Source organism: Cyanistes caeruleus, chromosome 4 (assembly GCF_971803275.1).
Source record: "Cyanistes caeruleus chromosome 4, bCyaCae1.hap1.1, whole genome shotgun sequence".
NCBI classification, from domain to species: domain Eukaryota; kingdom Metazoa; phylum Chordata; class Aves; order Passeriformes; family Paridae; genus Cyanistes; species Cyanistes caeruleus.
In genome coordinates this window covers 78,350,561-78,372,590 of record NC_141704.1, presented here as the reverse complement: position 1 = coordinate 78,372,590, position 22,030 = coordinate 78,350,561, and the positions used below count along the sequence as shown (strand labels likewise).

General features: G+C 44.5%; 1 protein-coding gene across 4 annotated transcripts in view; it reads left to right on the top strand.

Moving 5' to 3' along the window:
* The first annotated feature begins 236 nt into the window (after positions 1-236).
* LOC147653807 (uncharacterized) overlaps positions 237-22,030 on the top strand; it is a 147,268-nt gene continuing 125,474 nt past the window's right edge. For 2 of the 4 annotated variants that reach the window (XM_086885473.1, XM_086885472.1), the window contains exons 1-2: positions 237-841; positions 3,114-3,261. In XM_086885473.1, the coding sequence (XP_086741599.1) occupies positions 327-841; positions 3,114-3,126 (528 nt within the window). In that variant the 5' untranslated portion in view covers positions 237-326 and the 3' untranslated portion in view covers positions 3,127-3,261. The remainder of the gene's footprint in view (positions 842-3,113; positions 3,262-22,030) is intronic. The other 2 variants (XM_086885470.1, XM_086885471.1) reach the window with 1 other exon arrangement.

The following is a 22,030-nucleotide window of genomic DNA, read 5'->3' as shown; positions in this document are numbered from 1 at the left end:
CACCACTCCTACGGAGAGGTCTGAAGTCTCACTGAATCAGCAGTTGTGAATATTATCTGCGCTGTTAATGGTTTGCATCTTTTTGCTTGAAAGGGTAAAATCACTTAGGGACACACACACACACACTGAAAAGATCATATACAGTAAAATATCCAAGCACGGGGAAAAAAAAAAAAAAAAAAGAAAAAGGTTGTAATGTTCATGAATTCCAGATGATGACTTTTTAAATCCCCAAGAAGGCAGTGAAATTGTTTGATTGTTCTTGTTAATTATTGGACTTGTCCCAGTATCAAATATTTGTAGAAGATAAGACTTCCCTCGTGGAGATGAATAATAACCGAACTTGCTCTTCTTTGAGCAATTTGGCTCAGGGTGCAGATTTCTGCGTTTCCCACTCTCCGGCTCGAACCCCGTCCAGCCGGCTTCGGCGCTTCGCAAAAGCACGTGTACAAACTGCTCCTTTAAAAATAAAAGACCCCGTAAGTAAACAAGGGAGAGGGAGAGCCAGCGAAAGGCAGACCCGGTACTCGGGGAGCGTGACTCTGTCAGCGGCGGGGTGCCCGCCACCCTCCCCAGAGCCGGGCCCGGGGCGCGCCGCACCCGCAGCGCCGGGACCGGCTCCGAGCAGCTGCGCTGGGTACGGGCAGGAGCAGCTCCGGGGGGAAAGCACGGCTCCCCCACCCCCACTGCCGCGTACCCCCACCCACACGCCGAGCCCCGGCAGCGGCCGAGCCCCGGCAGCGGCCGAGCGGGTCCCCGCGGGCTGGGGCCAGCCCGGGACACGGCTGCGCTGCCCCGAGCAGCGGCGAGGGTTGCTGGAGCGGAGCCGGAGGAGAAGGAGGTAACGCGGGCTCCGGGGCACAGGCGGACCGCAGAGACAAGCCTGGCTGCCCGGCTGGCCGGGGGAGCGGTGACTCGGCGGGGGCTGCCCCCGGCCGGCTCCAGCAGCGCCGAGAGGCGCGGTCCTGGCGGGCCCCGCAGGCCGCTGAGGTAACCCTGGGGCTGAGGGGTGACACCGGCGGGCTTGGAGCGCAGCGCCTCATCCTCGGCCCCCGCGGCAGAGCGCGGAGGGGAAGGGCGCGGCGGGACCCCAAACTTCTGCCTCTCTCTCGGGTTCCTGCGGCCGGCCGGGGGTGCTGGGAGTGAAGCGGGAGCTGAGGAGAGGGGATGGATGCGGCGGGCGGCTGGCTGGGCACGTGTGCGATCGCATGGCTGTGACAGGGTCTGTCGGTGCGGGAGGTGCCGGCGGACACGCACACGCCCACGGACATGCAACTCTCGGCGTGTTTACTCTTAGCGAAAGGGCGGGAGGGGGAACCGCTCCTCGGGGAAGGGACTCGGGAGCGTTGTCCCCGGGACCCGCGACAGCCCCGCTCGGTGAAGTTCCCGGGCGGAGCAGGGGGGAAGGCGAGAAGGGCTCGGTGCGAAGCGCTGGCGGTAGCGGCGGACAGCCTCCGCCCCCGCTGCCTCCGCGGACAGTGAGGATGAGGATGGTGCTGGTAGCGGCCAGGGCCGTTCGCGGGGGCGGCGGGCGCGTCACTTACCGGTGGCCGCCACGCAGGGCCGCCCCGGTGCGCGGCGGGGCTGGACGGCGGGGAGGAGGTCGGGGATGATCTGAGGCAGCCCCGCCACGCCGGGGGGACTCCCCACGCAGCCCCCTCCCCGCTGTCACCATATCGCCTTCCTCCTCCGCCGCCTCCTCCTGCCTGCCGGGGTGCCGGCGGCGGCCAGGCGCGGCGCGGCGAGCCTCTCCTCCCCCATTGTTCCCGGTCTCACTCTCCTTTTTCTTTTTTTTTTTTTTTTTTTTTTTTCCCCTTTTGTTATTTGCACTCGCATTGTGTTGTTTGTCTCTGAAGCCGCCTCATGACCAGCCAAGGGATTTCACCTCGTCCTTGAGAGACAGAGAGCGAGAAGGGGGAAGGGGTGGGAAGGAGGGGGGAGAGAAAGGAAGAGCTCACCAAACACCCATCTCCCGGTCCCTCCCCGCACCTCTGGCTCTCCCCACCCCGCCAGTGTCTCACTTAGCACCCCGCGCCCGGAGGAGACATGACAGACAGCGGGTAGGTGCGCGACTGCCGCCGTTTTAACTTTGTTCCTCGCCGCGGCTGCTCCCCGGGGGCGTTCGGCACTCGGCGCCCCGCCGGCTCCGGGGGCGGGCGGGGTGGGCGCCGCCGGCGGGGCGGGGGAAGCGGCGGGGCCGACTGTCAGCCCAGCTCGGCCGGCTTCCTCCCGGGCGCTCGCACACCTCCCGAAGTTTGGCAGAACTTGTCACGCCCCCCCCCTTTCCTCCTTCTCCTCCTCCTCCCGCTCCTGCTCCAGCTCCTGCTCCTGCCGCCGCCGGGGCTGGGGGCGGGCGGGGGCGGTCCGGCCGCGATGCCCGCGCCTGTGTGGCGGGGCAGCGGCTGCTCCGCGCCCTGCCCGGGCATGGCTCAGCCCTCGGGATCCCGGCGGAGCCGGCGGACAGGAAGCTTTAAATTATTGTAATTGCCTCTCCGTGCGTGAGTGCCGAGCGGCGGCGGCCGCCGCGCCGCTGCCGGGGAGCGCGCAGGGGCGAGCGGGGGGTACGGCGGGCACCGCACCGGCACCGGGGTGGGGGGCACCGGCATGAGCATCTTTATGTCTTTCTGCGAGGCATCCTTCTCGCTTCTGCCCGAGCAGGAGGGTGGCTCTTTGGAAGGGTGCTGAAGGCTCTCGGTTCGCTCGTTTCGGCTCTTTTCCCCTCAAAAAGAAAGCGGGTCAAGGGGGGAAAAGCGACTTCCCCGTCAGGGTGCGGAGCGCGGCCGCGCTCGTCCCCGCGGGTCCCCAGGTACTGGCGTTGGGAGCGAGCGCTGCCTTCTCTGAAAAGTTAGGGGACTTTATTCCAGCCCGACTGCGATCCTAGAATAACCGGAGCCGCTCGCCGGGAGGAACGTGATCGGCTTTTCCCAGGGGATGGCATGCTGCCTCAACCCTGTACTTTGGTCAAGGGTAGAACCAATAGCGAGCTGTGGGATTTTGGGTAATAAGTGTGGGAATCTGCAAGAGGAGTAGGTCTAAGAGTGATTTGTTTTCTTTCTGCTCATGAATAATGGCCTAGAGCTTTTTTTTTTTTTTTTTTTTTTTAAACAAAACAGGCCAACGAGATAGGCACGTGGGAGATTTGTAGGCGTTCAACATCGCAGTCATCATCATCAACAACAGCAATACAGTAGGGATGTCCAGGAGAATGGTGTATGATGAGAACTGTTTTCTCTGAGAGGCTGGTATCACATGCTGGCACAGGTAGCTTTTTTATTTTATGATTTTTTTATTTTTAATAGAGCTGCATTTCACTCCCTCTCTGTCAGAGAGTGAAATACTAAGTTTAGTTCAGATTAGGAAAGGAAGTTTGATTCCAGCTGTAGAACTGTAGGGTAATGCATTCTGGCTTTCATCCTTCCAGTTTAAATCCAGCTATCTGTGCGCAGCCTTGCTGAAGTGAGCCACTCAGATTAAAGGTGACTTCTTATGAAGAGCTAGTACAAAGTTTTTCTTATGAAGAGCAAGTACAAAGTTTTTCATAGGAAGAGCTAGTACAAAGATTTTCATCAAAGTATTTTATCACCTGCGGCTTACCTGAAAACAGCTACTTGTATCTGCTGCTCCTAATCATTTCCAGACCTGGAAGTTATCTTATTGCCTCAGAAATTAATTCTTTATCCTGCAAGCTATACCATTTACAGCTATCAAACTGGAATTGCAAAGGGAGATATTTTAAATTTAGCTATAATATCTGCCCAGGTTAGAGCCAGCTTTGTTTTACAAGGCTTCGGCAGCTGAAGAGGGAGAGGCTGGCATGGATGTGTTGCATCTTGCAAATGGATAGCATGTCTATTCTGACATGATTTGAACATGAAAACCCAATAAACACATGGTCATTATGCATGGAAATCTCACAGCAGAGCTTTCTGCTTGCACTTAGACTGTTTTGGTTGAGAGTTACACTATAAGGAGCACAAGACTTGAAAGCTGCAAGTGGCTTGTGTAAACAGATGGACATTTGAGATGTATTGATGGTTTCAAGTTAATTCAGTTAACATGTGGGTGCACATGTTTTTAATTTAGCCTAGTATAAGTTTTTGTTAGCAATGGAAGCTCATATGTGCCTTTTAATAAGAAAATAAGAGCCTCTGGATTTTGTCTGTAGGTCCTGGAGCTACAGCTGTAGAGGCTCTTAGGGTCTGTGACCATCCTGTTGTCATGATCTTGTAGGCCCAGGTGAGACTTAACAGTGAGCTTAACAGTTTTTCACTGAAGTTCACAGGTAGCTTGCAGATGAATTTCAAAATGGTAAGGTACCCTGTGCTGAGAAAACATGAAAGTGCTTAAACACATCTTCCTGCACTCTTATCGTACATGCTGCTTGCTAGAATCAGTTAGGTTGAGCAACATCATTAAACTGTCAGCCCTATTGTTTACAGTGGGATAGTTCCTCAATGCTCAGGATGAAGAAACCCAGCAGTTTTCTGTTACTCATCGTAAAAACGCAGTGCTGCGTTCCAGGAAGGTTTGTAAGTGGCGGAGCTCTCACTGCATAAAGCACAGGAGGAGACTGGGATTTGGCATCTCCGGCAGTGCTGCTGTACAGCAGTGTGTGTGCAGGAGCTTTGTTTTTGCCTGCAGTTCCTACTTACCCTGAGATAAAACACTCTGATGTTGGCATATGATACACCAAAAAAAACAAACCAGATCGTTTGTTGAAAAATAAGAACTGCAGCATTTAGGAGAAAGTAAATGAACAGTCCTTCTAAAAATACAGCAGTATGCTAAAATATTGCCAAAGCACTGCTCTGACGCTGTTGTAAGCTGTCATTTTTTTTGACCATTATAAATAGATTAGTATTATTACAAGGATTTTTTTCCTATTAGCACAGAAGTTTTATTTTTCCTGTTTTCAACATGAGGATCCTCGCATGTTCCCTGAACAGGCAGAGCTGTGCTGATACAGAAGGCAGTGGGAATGTTGCTGGTGAGGAAGTGGGGATCTGGACCCCACTGGAATGGCTCATAAAGCCTTTAAGTCTCCTGTACTGTAAGTTCAGGGGTTTTTGTAATCTGTGTTGCTTACATTCTCCATGTCTTCAAGATGTTAGACATAGTCCAGTTAATCACTTAGGATATATTATGTAGTCAAGTTGAGACCCAAATTTGGTTTAGACAGCATTTGAATTGAGGGTTGAAACAAGAGTGAGCTCCTTTCCACCAGCACTGAAGCACTGGGGGCTTTGGAGAGTTTTCTTTCTTTTTCATGTTGTGCCCAGACCCAAAGTAAATTTCCTTTCAGTTTTGTGACCCAACAGTAGGACTAGGGAAATCAACAGCCATATCTGCTCCATTTTGGGAAATTTGCTAACAGATAACAACGTTCAAGTCAAGATCAGAGCAATAGGCTGCATTCTGCTGCTAGTCATGCTGTGCTTCCACCTTCTTTGGGCGCTGTGGGGAGAGCAGAGGCTGCATGTGGAGTGGATTTCCAATGATCTATGTACCATGGTGCTGGCTGCACTATGGCCATCCTGGATAAGTGTCTGAGGAACACTCTTGCAGTGCCTTTCTCCAGCTCTCCAGCCTCTGCAGGCACGTGGTGAATGCACAGGGACATGCACAGTACACTCTGTGTATGTAAAGTGCATTGTCTGAACAAGTTTTTTATTGCTTGCAGAGCACTCATCCTTTCTGTCTGCACAGGTTTCTGGGTGAGGAGACCATTCACTTCATGGCAGCCTGAGGAGGGTCTCCTATAATATTTCTGACAGCTTTATTTTCTGTCTCCTCCAGCCTCTTTCTTTTCCTTTGAGCTGCAAGAGTAGATTGAATCGCAGGTAATACATAAGAGGATCCTTTAATATTGGCTATTTTCAGAGGCACAAAGGACAATTACTTTCTCTTCCTACTAACCTCCTGCTGGCTTACTAGCTGCTTGGGAGGCTAGTGATTTTAAGAATACCACTTTACCCAGTGCATCAAATACGGAGCAAATCTTTGCTCACCAAGATCCCAGTTCCTGCATCCCGTGGTAACACCAAAAATTGAACTTGAGTGGCCCAGAGCACCAGCCCCTACTGTGAAGACTCATACAACCATCAGCACTTTTGAGAGTTAAATTTGATCCATTGGCCCTGAGCTGTGCTGACAATTGCCAGCTAAAAGACCTTTCAGTGAATTGTCCTTTAATAGAACTCTTCTCCCCCCCCCCCATTCCCATTTCCTGTTGTTCTTTTAAATAAAAAGAAATCCTGGTGACAAAGCTAAAGTGTATTCTGTCATTATTATAAACAAGCATAAAGTATTTGTCTATATTTCAAGGAAATTAATTGCCTGAAAAGTGCAGGTCAGAGTTATTTTACAAGGATAGTATTCTTCACTACTGCAAAATCTCAAGGAAAAATCCTCACACTATTTAAATTATGTATTTTTGTACTAGTGTTTGATCCTTTGAATGATTATTGTTAAAATACATGGGAAAGTCAGTACTGTATTAATGCTACACTGGTCTGAGAAGGGACAGTGAACACTTAGACCAATCTGTTTTGGTTTGTCTTGAGTGAAACTGAGCAGGCTCAAAGGGCCAGTGCAATTTGATGACATTTTGTAGCTTCTGCAAGGAGCAGAGTTTTACAGAAGAGGATCTCATAGAGGAGTGATTTCCATTGTTGTCTCCTGCTGCCTAGAAAGGTAATCCAGGTTTTACTTGAAATGAGCCTGAAAGGTTTTAGGAATGCTTGTGTCTAATCCAGCAGGCTTAGATTTGCCCTATGTACACAGAACTTGGCTTTACCAGTCCAAGTCTAGTGGGATGTGTAAGGTGTAACTGGACAATTACTAAAACTGTATTTAAGGTCTTACTTACTACTGCTCTTAGTGGCAGTGATGTTGTTGTATTTAATTTAATTCAATTTAATTTAATTTAATTTAATTTAAACCCAGATTCTCAGCACTAGCTTTTGGGTTAAGCAGGTTGGAAGGATGGCTAGACAGCAAAGTGCTGATGGGATAGGGTGAAGTTGCTCATAGCTGAGCTCCTCCTCCTTTACGTTGCTTTGCCCATGTTTTGGGGGAGAGGGGACAAAATTCAGTTAAACTTGCTCTGCTCAGAAGCTTTGAAACAGATGTAAATATGGCTTGCAGTATCTTCAGTTTCTATAGGGAGTAAGTGAACAAAACAGGTTTAAATTAAACTGAGTGCCATATTGTGGTTTGTAGTAGTCAGTCTAAAGATACATTTAATTAAACCGGTTCAATTTCTAAACTAGGACTATGGAGTCTACCTTTTACACTGCTATAAAATACTTGTGTATGAGTAAGCTTTCAGTGTAATAAAAAAGGCTGGGGGACACACTTGTGATCCTCAGCTAACTAATTAAATATTTACTTAATAAGGGTCTAGAAGATAATTTTACAATCCACTTTTTTTAAATGAAAGCAAAATACCTATTACCTGGATAAGTCAGTGCCTTTAGTCAGTGAATAGAAGAGTTGCTTTTCTTAGCTGAGAACACCATTTTATTATCACAACCAACCTTCTAGCAGGAGATTAGTCCTAATAGACCAGGTTTATACTGAAAAAGATTGAGAAACCATTAGAGAAGAGAATTAGAAAATGATAGAAAATGAATGGTTTTCGAGTGATTTCAGAGCAGATTGAATTAAAGCCAGATACTGACTTCTGTATTAAAGAGTTTTTTACTGAAACGAAAGTACCTAGTCTGTAACAATGATTATTCCACCAAATTACACACTGGTGGAGTCTCCTCCACTGACTCTGGAAGGGTTTGGGGACGCTGAGGTAGCCAGGGAAAGGCAGCTTTGTGAGTGTTGTGGCACTCACTCTGTGTGCTGTCCCCACGTGGCATCCGGGAACATACAACTCTCTTTTCACTGAGATGAGCTTGCTCCTTATGCTATGGCATTAAAGATCGTGCTACTCATCTTGATATATAGGCAAATGCATAAATAATATCTAGAAATGCAGTGCATGTGTCAATTACACTTCTGTTTAATAACAAATTGAGCACACCTGCCAGGAAGATATGCAGAATATATAAAAAGTGTATTAAGTCATAGAAAAGGGAATGTCTTAATGCAATATCCTGCTTTACAAATTCAAATCTGGATGAGGAGTGTGTTCAGTAGGAGCTACTATGCTTTCTTCTGTGTTTCAGATTGATTTTATATCTGTAATTGTATGCAGGCAGCTGCCAGGAGCAGGACAGAATGATTCTGAGGGAACCGAGCGATTTGTTCCGATTCCCGGGAACACGGGTTTGTTTAGTGGCACCATGGTGCATTAAGCACGCTGTGGTTGAGATTTACAAATATAGGACAAAATTAATTAGTTCAGGTTTGGGAGTCACACATAGATTACTCAGTCAGTGTGTGCACAAGTAGGGTGAGCATTGAGTTCTTGATGGAACTTGTTGCTCAGATCCGTTTTGAGCCTCCTGTAGACAGAAAAGACAGGGCTTGGATAGAAATAGTGAAGTGCTTGTCACTTCTGTAAAACAGTTTCCAGTTGAAACCTGAAATTATATATAATGAGGCATTCCCATAAACGGGGTTGCCGTAGGTAAGTAGCAGTTTGCACAGGATGATGGAAGTTTTGCCACTGTAGAGGAGTAATATTAATTCTCATGAGAGGCTACAAATGAGTAAATGCTGATGAATATGTACAAATGTGTATGTGTGAGTTTAGTGCTTCTGAAAGGCAACTGACAGTTCTGGAAGCTGAAGGCCTCTCTTTGCCAGCAAAGTGCCGTGGAGGAAAGCAGCCCAGTAAAAGTGTGCGGTGATCCCCCGGGATGTGGGGCTCTGTGGGCAGCCCCTGAAGGCAGGGGTGAGGATGTGGGTCAGCTCTGCACCCACCTGAGGCCCTCTCAGTAAAAAAACCCCTCTCAGTGTGGAGGGGATTGTCCAAGCACGTGTCCAGCAGATGCCAAACACATTTAAAATGTGTGACGTGCTTGGGTACTTGCCGTGGGTGCTTGCTTCCTACCCCAGTCACAAGATGTCATTAGACCAGTGTCTCACTCTGTATCAGACGTGGTCTTTGAATGAGAGCAGTGCCTGGGTTTTCATGAGGAGCAGTGGAGGGGAGGGAAGCACCTTCTTGCACCTTCTGCAGATGTCCCACTGTTCTTTTAATAACTCATGTACTGTGCTGGCACAGAAAGTGGCTCCTAGTGAGAAATAACAAGCTGAAATGGGGTAGAAAATGGAGAAACCAACAGATTCTAATCCTTAAAGAATATTGGAGGTAAAGGCATGGGTCCCATGGTGTGAATAGCAGCAGTTGCAGACTCAAGCACCTCTGCCATGCATGGAAACACAGCATAAAGAAGTAGCTGTAAGAGGCAAGATGGAAGAAAAATGCTGCTGCGCAATAGTAAAAGGTTTTAAGGATGTGAGATTTTTCTTCTTACTTCGCTTAGTTTTAAATTCTGTGGTTTTACATATAAGAAAAAAGAAAATATGTACTGGTATAACTGTGCAGTTGTCTAATTATTTTTATCTCAACACCTGAGCGTGAGTTGTAGCGGTGTGCTTTTGGCCCTGTTTAAGAACAGGATTTAAGTGTAAGCTTAGCTTTAGAAATGTGGTGTAGTTATTTAAATAAAGCAAAATATGAGTTTATAGAAGTGCAGAGTTAGATAAATGAGATTTCAATGTGGCTAAATCCCATTTTTAAGACCTTGCAGACCGTGCCCCACTGACCTTCAGGATGATTCAGGTGCCTAAGTCATTCTAACAAAGTGGAAAAGAAAAAAATTAATTTCCTAAGTTACCTGTGTTGGTAAACATTGTTCTGAAAACCTGAAGGGACTGTGACAAGTAAATGTGAGAGGTGTCTTCCAGGACCTCCAGTGACTGCTGGATTTACATGGATTTCAGTTTTAAGGAGTGATACTGAGGACTTCGTAAATTTAGTAGTAGAGGCTGGGCTCTTCAAGTCCTTCTACAGTCTTGTTTTCTTTCGTATCACTGGGGATGTTGGTCAGGTGGGACCATTGGATGCCACCTGCATGGGAAAGGTCAGTGCCAGCAGTAGATTGGGACAGTCATGATTTTGTATAGTTGAGGCTTGAAAACCTTCAGGATGGAGGTTTGTTTATTGTTATTTAGGGTTGTTCTAGTGTTTGTTAAGGTTGCTTTTAATAGGTTGTATTTCTCTGATTATATTTCAGTTTGTGTTATGTTCTTGTTAAGAACATCTTAACATTTATTCATTTTATGATGCTTTTTGGTCTTTTTTTCCTGGTTTGATATACCAGATCAGTAAAATCTTTGTAAAGCTGATACTTCATGGCTCCCTCTGTCAATGAAGAGGAGTTTCCTGCAGAAAGTGTCGCAAAGAAAGAAATTTTATCTTCCCACTGACAGTGACAGGGACAAGTCACCTTATGTGGCCAAAACTGTGCATGAGAGAGCAGAGCCTGAGAGATGGGATGGGAGCATTATGGGCCTGGTTGTACCTGCTGCTGTCAAGGCAGAATTTTCTATTTGTTTTAGTCTATTGATGCTAAAACCTTGAGGTTGTGAGCCTGTAGTTAGCCACTTAAATGTGCATCCACATGGGATTTTGAAAAGTGCAGAAATAAGTTCAGCAGTTTGTGTTCAGTGATGTTCCGTGGGCTTGGAACACAGCTGTTTCCAAATCCAGCTGTTTCAAGTAAGAAAGTAGCAAAAAACTAAAAAAAAAAAACCCACCAAAAAAACCCCTGACTGAACAGTTGAGTGTTTTCCCCAGTTTCCTTTATTTAGCAGGACAAGGATTTGCCCTCTCAGGCTGTTCAGAAAGTGTGGAGTCTTTTCAGTGTCCTAATAGGCTTTGGTTCAGCCCCTTGTACAGTTTCCCATGTAGAGCTTTTGTTTGTTACAGCTCCAGCTCAGGAGAGCAATGAGTGGGGTTTTTTCTTTGGAGCTGTGGACTTCTTTGTATTAACTCAAACACACAGTGTAAAGAAAATGGGGATGTGTGTTTGGAGGCAAATGAAAGCATATTGTTTTTTATAAAGTGTCACCTGCAATGCACTTCTAAATAAACCTCTATGGCCATGTATGGGGTTTTTTCACTTGAAAGACACTATCTCCTTCTTCTAAACATTTGCACAGCAAAGTAATGCATTATTGCATTTTCATAAATAATTGAAAAGCAACTTAAAAGAAAGTAGGCCAACAGAAAAAAAAAGAGAAAGTGTCGGTTTCAAATTTGAAAGAAGAAAAATATGTTTCCTTCTTGATAGCAAGTCAGTTAAATGTTATTAAATCCCATTTTCCCACCCTGACATGACCAAAGACAAATCTGAAAATTGACAGTTTCATTTGAAAGAGAGAGAAATGGGGGAAGAGGTTTTGAAACGCTGAGTTTGGTTTGGATTGTTTCTCCTTTTTTTTTTTCTTTTTTTTCCCCTTTTTTTAAATTCTCCCCCATAAGAAAGGAATTGTGACCCCCTTATCAGTTTGCAAGTCACTGAGGAGCAAGTCTCTGGAGGTCTGTGTGTTGGCTTCTCAGTGCCGTTTGCCGTGCTGGGCTGTAATAATGCAAGTTATTTTAAAACTGTGCATACGTTAGTGTTCTGGCGCAGCATGATACAATAATGTGTGAAAAAGCATAAAATCACACCTTGGTGAAACTTGCAGATTTCCTGCATAATCCGACAGTGAGCTCTTGTCAGGTTTTGACTATATGTAAAGTGAGAATAAAGTTTTCAGAAGCAAAGCTCAAGCCTTGGATGTATTTTGAATGGCTGTTCAGGGATTTTGGCCCTGATGTGGTTCTGAATGTGCCTGGCTTTAAGAACTTTAGTCCCACTGTAGCCAGCAGGTCTCCTCTAGTGCTTAAATCTGGCAAATGCTTCAAGCCCTTTGCTGAATGTGAGCTTCAATTTTACTGGTGCTGAGGAAAATTAAAAAGCCAATAATTTCTTAAAAACCATCAATGACATGAACAGTTTTCATGTAACATATAGTGGGATGGATCTGGTGACACAACCAGATGTTGGCTGTGGGAATGGTTTATGGCCATGGGTCTCTTCATTGCTCTGTGGTCACATTGGTCCCAAGCTGGTGTGGCTGAGGGGGGATGGACAGGCAGTGGGAATATTCAGTTTCTAATGCTCATGATGCAAGGTGAGGACCAGCAGGGTCTGTGCCTGGCTCCTGGTTTTTGCTGTACCAGAGGTTAGAGGGAATATCTGGGTGAGGTCCTTCCATCAGGCAGGAAGCCTGACCAGTGAATCCCAGCAGTTCTTTTCTGGCATGGGGATCAACAGATCAGTGATTACCTCTATTAATGTGTTGTTTAATATGCTTTAAGATTAGAGCTGTTCAAAGAGCCTACCCCAGTGAGGATAAGCTTCATACAGCTGATCTGTCCTCCAGAGCAAAAAAATGTGCATTCTCTCTTGCTTTCCTCCCAGCTTTACTCTGTCTCCTTTCATTTTTTATAACCAGTGAGGCTGTGTTTCAAGTCTCTGCTCACCGTTTCCAAAATGTGTGATATATTTGCTAAGGATTTGGAATTTCGGATGCTTCGATATAACTTTGTGTAGGTTTTGTAGAAACACCTGACATGTGTGTTTAGTTCCTAAACACCTTCTGTGCTTGATTTATCCTCACAGGTTGTCAAGGTATTCAGATGACCTGAAACTGAGGAAGTGAGAGGGAGCTCAGCTGGCAAAAGTCTGACATTGAGTCTGACTGCGGCTCAAATTTGTTTTGCAGAGTTGAGCCCAGGCTGCGTAGGCGGTGAAGAAAGCCTTCTTCACTTTACCATTGTATCCAAAAAGCTCTGAGCATCATCTTTTTTTTTTTTTATTTTTTTTTTTTGCAGGTGATGAATAACCTAGTTAGCTCACATTGATTCAATCCAGTGACAGTTCTCCTCAGAGGAGGCATGGTAGGAGTTTGTGGGACCAGGTTCATTGGTGGGGACGCTGTGGTGGTTCTGTGGGAAGTCCCCTCAGGCAGAGAAACCACGACTTGGCCATCTGACAGGGACCACCGTGCACCAGTCACTTCACATTTGACACTGCTCTTTGCCATGGCTCAGCAGCTTGGCTTCCAGTGGGGCAGGTTCAAAACTTTTACCCTCATTAGGTGTATTTTTAAGGCCCTGTGATCACCGGGGGCAGGCAGGCCTTGAGCTTAGATATGTGGAGGATGCTGACAAACCAGAGTCCCTGTCTGTTGTCACAGAATTTCCCTTCCCTCTGGCTGTCCTGACAGTGTCTCCTGGGGTGCAAGGCCAAGCCTGTCTGTCGTGGGAGGTGTCTTGTCTAGGCTGGAGGAAGGCTTTCTGGGCAGGAGACAGCCATGCTGTTGATACAGTGCAGTGTGCATCATTGTTTGTGTTATTACTGTTTTACATTTGTATTTGTAAGAAGAGCATATTGATGACTGCGTGTTAAAACTCTGTCTTTTAGTGCCTCGCTTTCTTGCCGAAAAAGGAAGAAAGCTACATTCTTACTTGGAAAAACACAGAATTACATTGGGGCAAGTACTAGTGCTGTGTTCATACATGATCAAATGCAGGCAGATTAGGGCACAGTGTATAAATTGCCTTCATGTTCGTTGGGTTAGCACCTGTCAAATAAGTGATTACAGGAATTGGCATAGCTTTCCTTCCCATAATCGCTGTGAAACAGGGATGGAAATGTAACAGATGCCATTTAATATGGACCAGCACCTAGGTTCTGTCTCTGGATCTGGCTCTTCTTGCCTCATGGCCAAAGTTTCTAAGCATCTTTTCTGCTTTAATTCCTCAGTAGTTATAAATGGAGATAATAGTGCTCACTCTCTTTACAGGAGATTTCTGAGGCTGTTTAGCAAATCATTTGGGATCCTTTGATGAAAGATAGGAAGTATATGCTAGAGCATTAATGATAAGATTAAATTGAAAAATTATATTGAGACTGAGGAAAATTACAGTTCCTAGATGAGCTTTGCCTTGCTGGGTGGTGTTAAACTTCTGCAGGAAGTAATTTTTTCAGAGATTGTGCTGGGGTGTCATTTCCTGGGATTTTTTAATTTGTTAACTGACAAGGCTTTTTGATACCAGGCACTACACTTGAAGTCCTGTTGAAGAGCAAATGAAGTGTTGTGATTCTATTTTTTGCAGCATAGGAGTCTATGGTGACTCATTTAGTGTTTGTAATGCCTGTGACAGATTTAAAAAAATGAAATCAGTTATTCCTAGTGAGATGGATACACTCAACCAGACCCTATTTGAGAATTATTTGCTGCACTATTAAGACCAAAGTACACATCTTCCCCCTCCCCCCCGAAAGAATCCAGCTTATCATGAAATGTTTATCAGAGCCATATAAACATTTCTTGACTGCCGAATTTTGAGGGGAAATTCTTTTGGTCTAACATATGTATTGCAAGCAAAACTCTTCACAGATTTTTTTTTAAAAAAATATATATAATTAGCTTGGTTGCAGCCTTACTTATTACCAAGCGTGCCAGCATCTGGCAAGGGTACGGTGATCTGGGAATTCACTGCTTGAAGCCTTGGAACAAAGTGTTCTGATCCGACCCCAGGCATTGAGTCCAGGACTTGAACTGGAATCTTCAGGAGCAGAGAAGTCTTGAGTGTCTGGAAAATTGGCCTGTTGAGTCACCACACAGGCACTAAAACAAAACTAATTTTAAGCAGGTCAGAGTTCAGCGATTCCCTCTGGAATCTAATTTTTTTTTCCCTAAAAAAAAAAAAGAAGTCTCATGTTTTAAGTGAAAAGGGTCAAAGTTGATGCACTGCTACAATTTTTGAATGCTTTCCCTTAAGAACAGCCACCCAGGCTAGGATTAGCATGAAGGGCTGCTAGGCTGGCACTTCAGTGTCTGGGTTAAAAATATTTTAAAGCAGTAAATGCAGTCAGAACAGAGAGAGAGATCCCTGGGAGCCTTCCTATTCAAAAATGTGTAAGCTCAGGGCAGCAACTGCAATGTAATTTAGGGCAGTATATGCTTCATAGCTTTGGAGAATATTGCCTCTTGTTAATGTTGCATTGGAGGACAGTAGTAGTAATTTCAGAAAGGTGGTATTCCTGTTTGTTTTACATTGGAAACTTCAGAATAAATGAAAGGAAGCATCAATTGAGGAAGAAGCGTGACTGCCGAAACCCAGCAATGAATCCATCTCTGAGCAGGCTGTAGAAACGACAGGGGAAAGTGGGTACAGAAACATTTTCCTGGGAATGCAGCTGCAAAAGGAGCTTAGCAGACAAAGGCAAAATCAGGTACGTACTTTGAAAGGCATGCGGGCAAACTTCTGTCTGAGAGCTCAGTGAGGAGCCTGCTCCCATTAAATTACAGAATGTTTGGGGGGAATCAAATGACAGGACAATTGTATTGCTTTTCCATTGCTGAAGAAGTGGGACTGTCTAGAAGCAGGGATGATTCAAATAGCTGTTCAAAAAAGTGTGGCTTGCGAGAGGGAGTGGGATTTTTCGTTCCCATTTCTTTACTAAGATAATTTCCTTCTTTTCCCCTTTGGATCTTGCCAAGTTTGCTTTACATTTGCAAGTGAAAAGGATGGATCTAGGCTACCCAAGGAAGCTTGGATCTGTGCTCTGTTTGTGTCAGGCGTTGTGGGCTTGGTGATCTCTGTTTATCTCTGAGGAAATAGTTCTGCTTGCACAACAGGGCAAATGCAATGTGCAGATGTCAGAGCTGCTAGAGCAAAGAGGGCTGTCTAGGAAAAGCTAAGACAAACCTAATGGTGGAGTGGAAAAGGAGCAGCTAGGACTTCTGGATTCCTCCCTATGCCTTTCCATGGCTGTAGGAAAAATCTCTAGGCCGAACAGAAAGCTTGTTGTTCTTCGTAGTGAGTTGTAGCTCATGTGAACTGTTCTGTTGATAGGAGGGTATTTTTATGAATGTCTGCCCACACAGGGGTGCAAAGATTTGTGTGCTCTGGTCACCAGTGCAATAGTCAGAATGGTCTGTGAAATAACACTGCTTCCACAGGACTTCCCCTTCAATGTCTAGGAATCGCTAAGAATGTGGCTTTTGGAGTGAAGGAGCTATAAAGCTTAAATTTATTAGGAGAACTGCAGCCTGCCTTGCTACTACATGAAGTTATTGGAATGCTTCTCCTGTGTTATTCCTGCAGGTATACAAGGCACAGGGATTTAAATGGGAGGATGTGTGAGGCTCTGAGATCCAATTTGTCTTCTAGATTACAGCAAGGCTCCATTTTTCCCAGGCTTAACAAGTAGCAACCATAGTTTACTAAAATATTTATTTATATTTAGTGAAAACTTACCGACATGCAGTTGGTTTTGTGTTTAAGATCACAGTTTATAGCCCTTTGAAGTCTGCATGTTTGATGGAAAGAGAAACGCTTAGGATAAGATGAACTTGAATTAATTGTGTAGGCAGATACAGATTGAATTTTCTGTGTGGCTCATTTTGCTAAGAGAGTAAGTCAAGCAATGAGTAATGCTAGGCCAACTTGTATCACAACAGGAGGTGGTGTAGCTTTAGTGCAAAATAGCCTGGTTCACTGAATTATTGACAAATTATTGACCAGTTCTCCAAACTTCAGGGATGATGGTGGTTCTGAAGGAAATAAATTAATTTATGATTTGTATAGCTTTATGTTTTGCAGTTGTGAAGGGTTAAATCACACAGACTTCCAACCCTGAAACTTTAATTTGCAGTGATCTGAAACTTGAAAATACAAAATATTTAAAGGTTGGATTTATATTTTCCCTTTTTGAATAATTTGTTTCTTTTCGCTAGATTGAGACCCAGTGGAAACTTTGCCATAAGGAAGAATTTTAGGGAGCCAAGAGGCAAAAGATGATTTGGCTCCCAAATAAAATTTTTTTGTTTTTATTTTTTTTTTAAACTCTGCATTTGTAATTCCACAGTTTCCCTTGTATCCAGCCCCTTTTAAATCTTCCCCTGGCCCAGGAGAATTGCAGCATGTGCATGCTGTGCTGATCCTTTTTGTTTAACTCACAATGCTTTGCTCTCAAACTGGCTATCAGAATATGATGGGTCAACAGGACTGTTCTCTTTAGCATGAAGCACACCTGAAATATCTGCTTAGGTAGTGCTTGTGATTTCTCAGCAAATATTCAACCCAGTGGGGAGCTGCAGGACTCACCTCCATCTCCCAAGGGTTAACAGTAACCTATAATAATAATCTTGTGGCACAAAAATGCTTCTTTTTATGCATTACCTATTTCCAGAGGCCTAATTTAGGTTTTGTATCAAAATGGATATCACAAACACTTGAGCTTCCTGCTGGGAATGAAAGTGCTACCAAGAGACTCCTTTCTCTGTTACTCCCATGGTGTCCAGGAGGGGTGAAGAGGCAAGAAACAATTGCTGATATCTGTAGCAGTAAGTATAAATAGTAGGAGGATGGGTTGCAGAGGTAAAATACTTGGACAGTATTGTTCATGTGAAAGTCTGGCCCTTGCATTTGGTTAGAATATATACATGTGTGTGTAAAGATACGTGTTTTCATGTTGGGGCCAAATTTACATCCCGACAAGAAGAAAGTTTGGTATATTTTATAACAGCACAAAAATTCACCTGTCATCAAAAGAAAAGGATATTTTTATGGTGTAAAATGAGATTGTGTGTTCATGCTTAAATGCACAGGCAGCCATACTTAAAGATCAGCACACGTGTGTCCCTGCTCTCTCCGTGCAGTTTGGTGCCATATTCTGCTGTAGATCCAGTGGAGCTGTTTACATCACTTACTTTGCCCAAGGATCTTTCTGTTGAATGTTTTCGCTTAAATAAATAATGTTTGGATATTTTGTTGTTGTTGTAAGAAGTTGGAAAAAGGAAAACAAAAGCTAGATTAAACTTTTTTTTTTTTTTTTTTAAGTCCAAAACACTTGCTGAACACCCCAGAGAGTTTCTCTCTCTTTGCTATTGATTTTTTTTATTGGAAGCACATGAGGGAGGAGAAGGAAGGTTTTAACAAAACCTACAAGACACTCATGTTTCTGAATTTCCAGGCAGTTTCTATTTTTCCTTCTCACTTTTGCAAAACTTGGTTATATCAAATTTGTCCCAAACCATGCCTCCCTCCTTTTCCTCTCCCTGATCCCTGCTTTGGGCAGGAGGGCAATTCCTGAGGAAGCCATTCTGCCATCTCAGTCTCTAGAGGGAAGGGATTCCCAGGGTTCTTGCTGCTCTGGCAGGTTCAGGTGCTGAAATCTGGATGTAGAGAAAAATGCCCACCTGATCTGTCAGCCCCCGTGCGTGTAGACACCTGGGGTCTGACTGGGGATGGGGGAGAGAGCAAGAATCCTGCCCAGCCCCGGGTGCAGCTCAGCCTTGGCGTGCTGGGCGGTGCCCAGGCAGTGCAGGCTGGATGTACAGTGAGTATTTGGGGGTGCAGGAGTGTGTGTGTGTGTGTCTGTCTGTCTGTCTGTGTGTCTGTGTGTGTGTGTGTGTGCTGGCTGCAATGCCGTGGGAATAGCGAGGGCACAGCCAGGCCAGGCCCAGTGGGATCTGGTTTCCATTATTATTATTTCCATATTCCATTGGTTTGAGCCCTGCCCCAGGTGATGTTGTGTTGGCCTTGCCCAGGTGGCCTGGCTGAGCACCCAAGTGGTCCTCAAGGAGAGCAGCATTGGCCCAGCCAAGTGCAGGGGTGAGTGTGGGGCAGGGCATGGGGAGCACAAGCCCCGTCCCACTCGGCCTCTGCCATGCTCTGCCACGCTGGGGAAGTCTCTTGACCTTTTGTTCCTCGGTTTTCTTGTGTTTAAGGACGTTAAGGACTTAACCATCGCTCACGGGTTTTGCAAGAACGAATTAATTACCAATTCGACCAATTTGAGGACTCGTAACCCTAAATAATCAGGAACTTCTTTGTATTTATTCTATAGGAAAAATCCACTCATTTATTTCCAAGCACATGACACACAAAAACTATCTTCACACTTCTGAGTGGAACTGGGGCTTGATGCCAAGGCTTTTTTTTCCCCAGAGAATATGGTATACTCGTACACTCAGATCAAATGGTACAACCTTACAGTTTCACTCAGGAGGTGGAAAATTTTTTTCTTACTGTGTTTTTGTACTTAGAAACTGTAAATAGCAGGCGCTTCTCTTTGGTCAAGTTCTTTGTCCTCATGACTGCACCCATTACCAATGGCCTTTAGCATGTGAACTTGCTTCTTTGGAGTAGCCCTAGCTGGTAAGCTAGATGCCTTTTCCCCCATATCACCTGCTGTCTCCTTCTGCATTAATTATTTGGCTTGAAGAATCTGGGAATTAGGGAAGGAGAATGGATAAAAAATATAATAGGAGTGCTTGTCACCTTTTATCCTCTTCCTTTTGTGTGTGGAGAAGCCCTTGAGTGTATTAATTTGGGAATTAGGTGTAACTTCTGTCCTGCACCTGATGCAGCCCTACAGAAAGGCTGTAGAGTGCCCTGGTTTAATGTGGAACATCGAGGCACAACAGAGTGAAGGAAGTCAGAGTTTGTGACTTTGCCATCATATGGGAGTTAAATCAGAGCTAAGGGCTTTTTCTTTTGTGTTTTAATTTCCTTTGTTTTAAGAAAGTATTTTTTAAATGAAGTGGGGGAGGAGAATAATATGCCACTGACATGCTTTGGGATCTAAGGCTCCTCTGGACCCCATAGGATGTCAATGGACTCATTAAGATTTAGCCAAGTTTTATGCATTATTCATAATATACATTCACAGCATGCACCCTAAAGACTGTCTCCTGTGAATGCTTAGTCAGAATCATTTGCATTCTGTATTATGGATCCATAATATAGAATACATTTAGCTACATTTTGTGTATTATCCTTTACACTTATTTCCAGCCTTTACTGTTCTGGCATATGCAGCAAATGTTTAAACAATAGCATGCAGTTATGTTTTGTTGCTCTATAAAAACTAAGGCATAATAAGGACCCTGATGAAAATTAATTATTGCATAAGAGCAATGGACAGCTTTTTCCTCTTTGTAGCTTCAGTGACATTTTAAACTTACTTTTCTAACATGTTTAAGAAGTGTTTTAAATTCCAGGCTGATATTTTGTAAATTTTGTGTTTCAAATACACACAAAAATCATTTTTGATGTGCAAGGTTGGCAGGTGATAAAACATAAAATTGAAGCTGAGATGCTTAATAATCATAAGAGTCTTTTGCTGTGAGTTTACTCTAATCCTACGAACATTATTTCTGCTGTACATGACAAGACGAAAGAATCAACAAAACACCACATCAGAAAATTAATTCTCTTCCTGTCATCTAAAGCATTGAAGCTCCTCTATTTTCTTTTTCTCAGCTGCCAGTACATCATGGTGATGGGTCTGATCTCGGCTTTGCACTGATCCACAGAGTGGCCCAGACATGTTCCTTATACACCTCTGCCTTAGTTTCCCCATGGGAAATGGTGCTCCTTAAATTGATCTGTAGGAGCTGTCTATCTGGATTTACTCCTTCAGCACCCCCCCACTGCCAGTAGAGAATAGTCCTGTTGGAAATGCTGCTCTTGCAAGAAAATGGGATTTCTTTTGGGGCCAAATTGCAGTGGAAGGAAGACAGGGAGGTATGAGGATTATCTTCCTTGTGCAGAATTGGTTAAGGGATGGCTTTTGTGAAGTGTCTTCCATTTTGGGGACCATGATAATATTTCTAGTCTCTAGAACTTGCACATGAAAACACCAAATGGGCAAAATCCAGGATCCATTTCACTTGGGGAACCCTCTGTGTGTTCAGGAGGACAAGAGTAATGCCAGCCATTCATCCATTTCCTTTTTCAGGGCAGTGCTACAAGGTTGTACAGGTTACAAAAAAGCTGCTGGGATGCTGATGTCCTTGTCTCGGGAGCCTGGCTCACACTGGGCTGGAGTGGTGCCTTGAGACTAAATATACATTGTATGCACAAGGGATATAAGTGACTTACTACGTCAAGTTCTTTGCAAATGTTGTAATACTTGATTAAAAGCCAGTGCTTATCAAAACACTTCAAAAAGTCTTGATATCACGTAAGATTGAAATGCTTTTTTTCCCATCATAGACTTAACACAGGAGAAATGTTTTGGCAAAGTGCAGTCAGGAGGAAAATAGTTGGTATAAAATTAATTTTAAATCTTAAGGATTGTTTATATTTACTTTTTTTCCACTAAGTCTTCAAAGCTTTAGGCAGCGTGCATACAGAATGCCCTGATGATATAGCAGAGAGTTAGCAAGGATTTTGCTGTGGCCCAGGCAAAGTGGAAACGTGCTATCCTTTGGTCCAGAACTGTCTTTTGAGCTCTCAGTAGAGTAACACCCAAAATACAGACATTTTACTGTCTTTCTGTTCAAAAGAGATGACCAGTTTTTCATGAGAATTTTTTAATAAGTGAACTGAGAATTGTAAATTTGTAATTACGTGTATTTTGCAGCATGCCATTGCTGTTACTCGTTTCTTTTGCTTACATTCTGAGATTAACAGTTCATGATTTTTAATTCTGATGCATAGAGATATTTATTATTTCTTTTGGGTGAGATGTGACGGAGTGGAGTACTCTGTGTAGCGTAGTAATAGTGTGTGTTGAGTGTAATAATGTGAAGTAAGAGTAATCATTGTAGAGGGAATATAATCTCTGAGAGCAAATGTTTCTGGATGCATTGCCAGGGGATTTTATGTCCTGTGGAGCAAAGCTACCTTTCCATCTTGACTGCTGCATGCATGGGACATGTATGAAAAGAAAGAAAGACAGAAGGTATGAGGCTGAGATCCAGATTTTTCCTCAGGTCTGTGCTGGAATTTTTTCTTATAACCTTCCTTGAATCTTGAGCTTTCCTTCTTTGCCCTCCCATATTCCCTCTCCTCCCCAACTATTGTGGCAGCTCTGGCACTTCTCTGCTGTACCTTTTCCTCCTTGCTGCACACTAAAAACTCCAGCATAAACCCAAAATTAATCTATGCATCAGAGATTGTTAGCTTGGTCTCTGCCACATGGTTATGAGGCATTGTTGGTCCATCTCACTGGCTGGACATCAACATTTGGGACCAGTGAGAACGTATTTT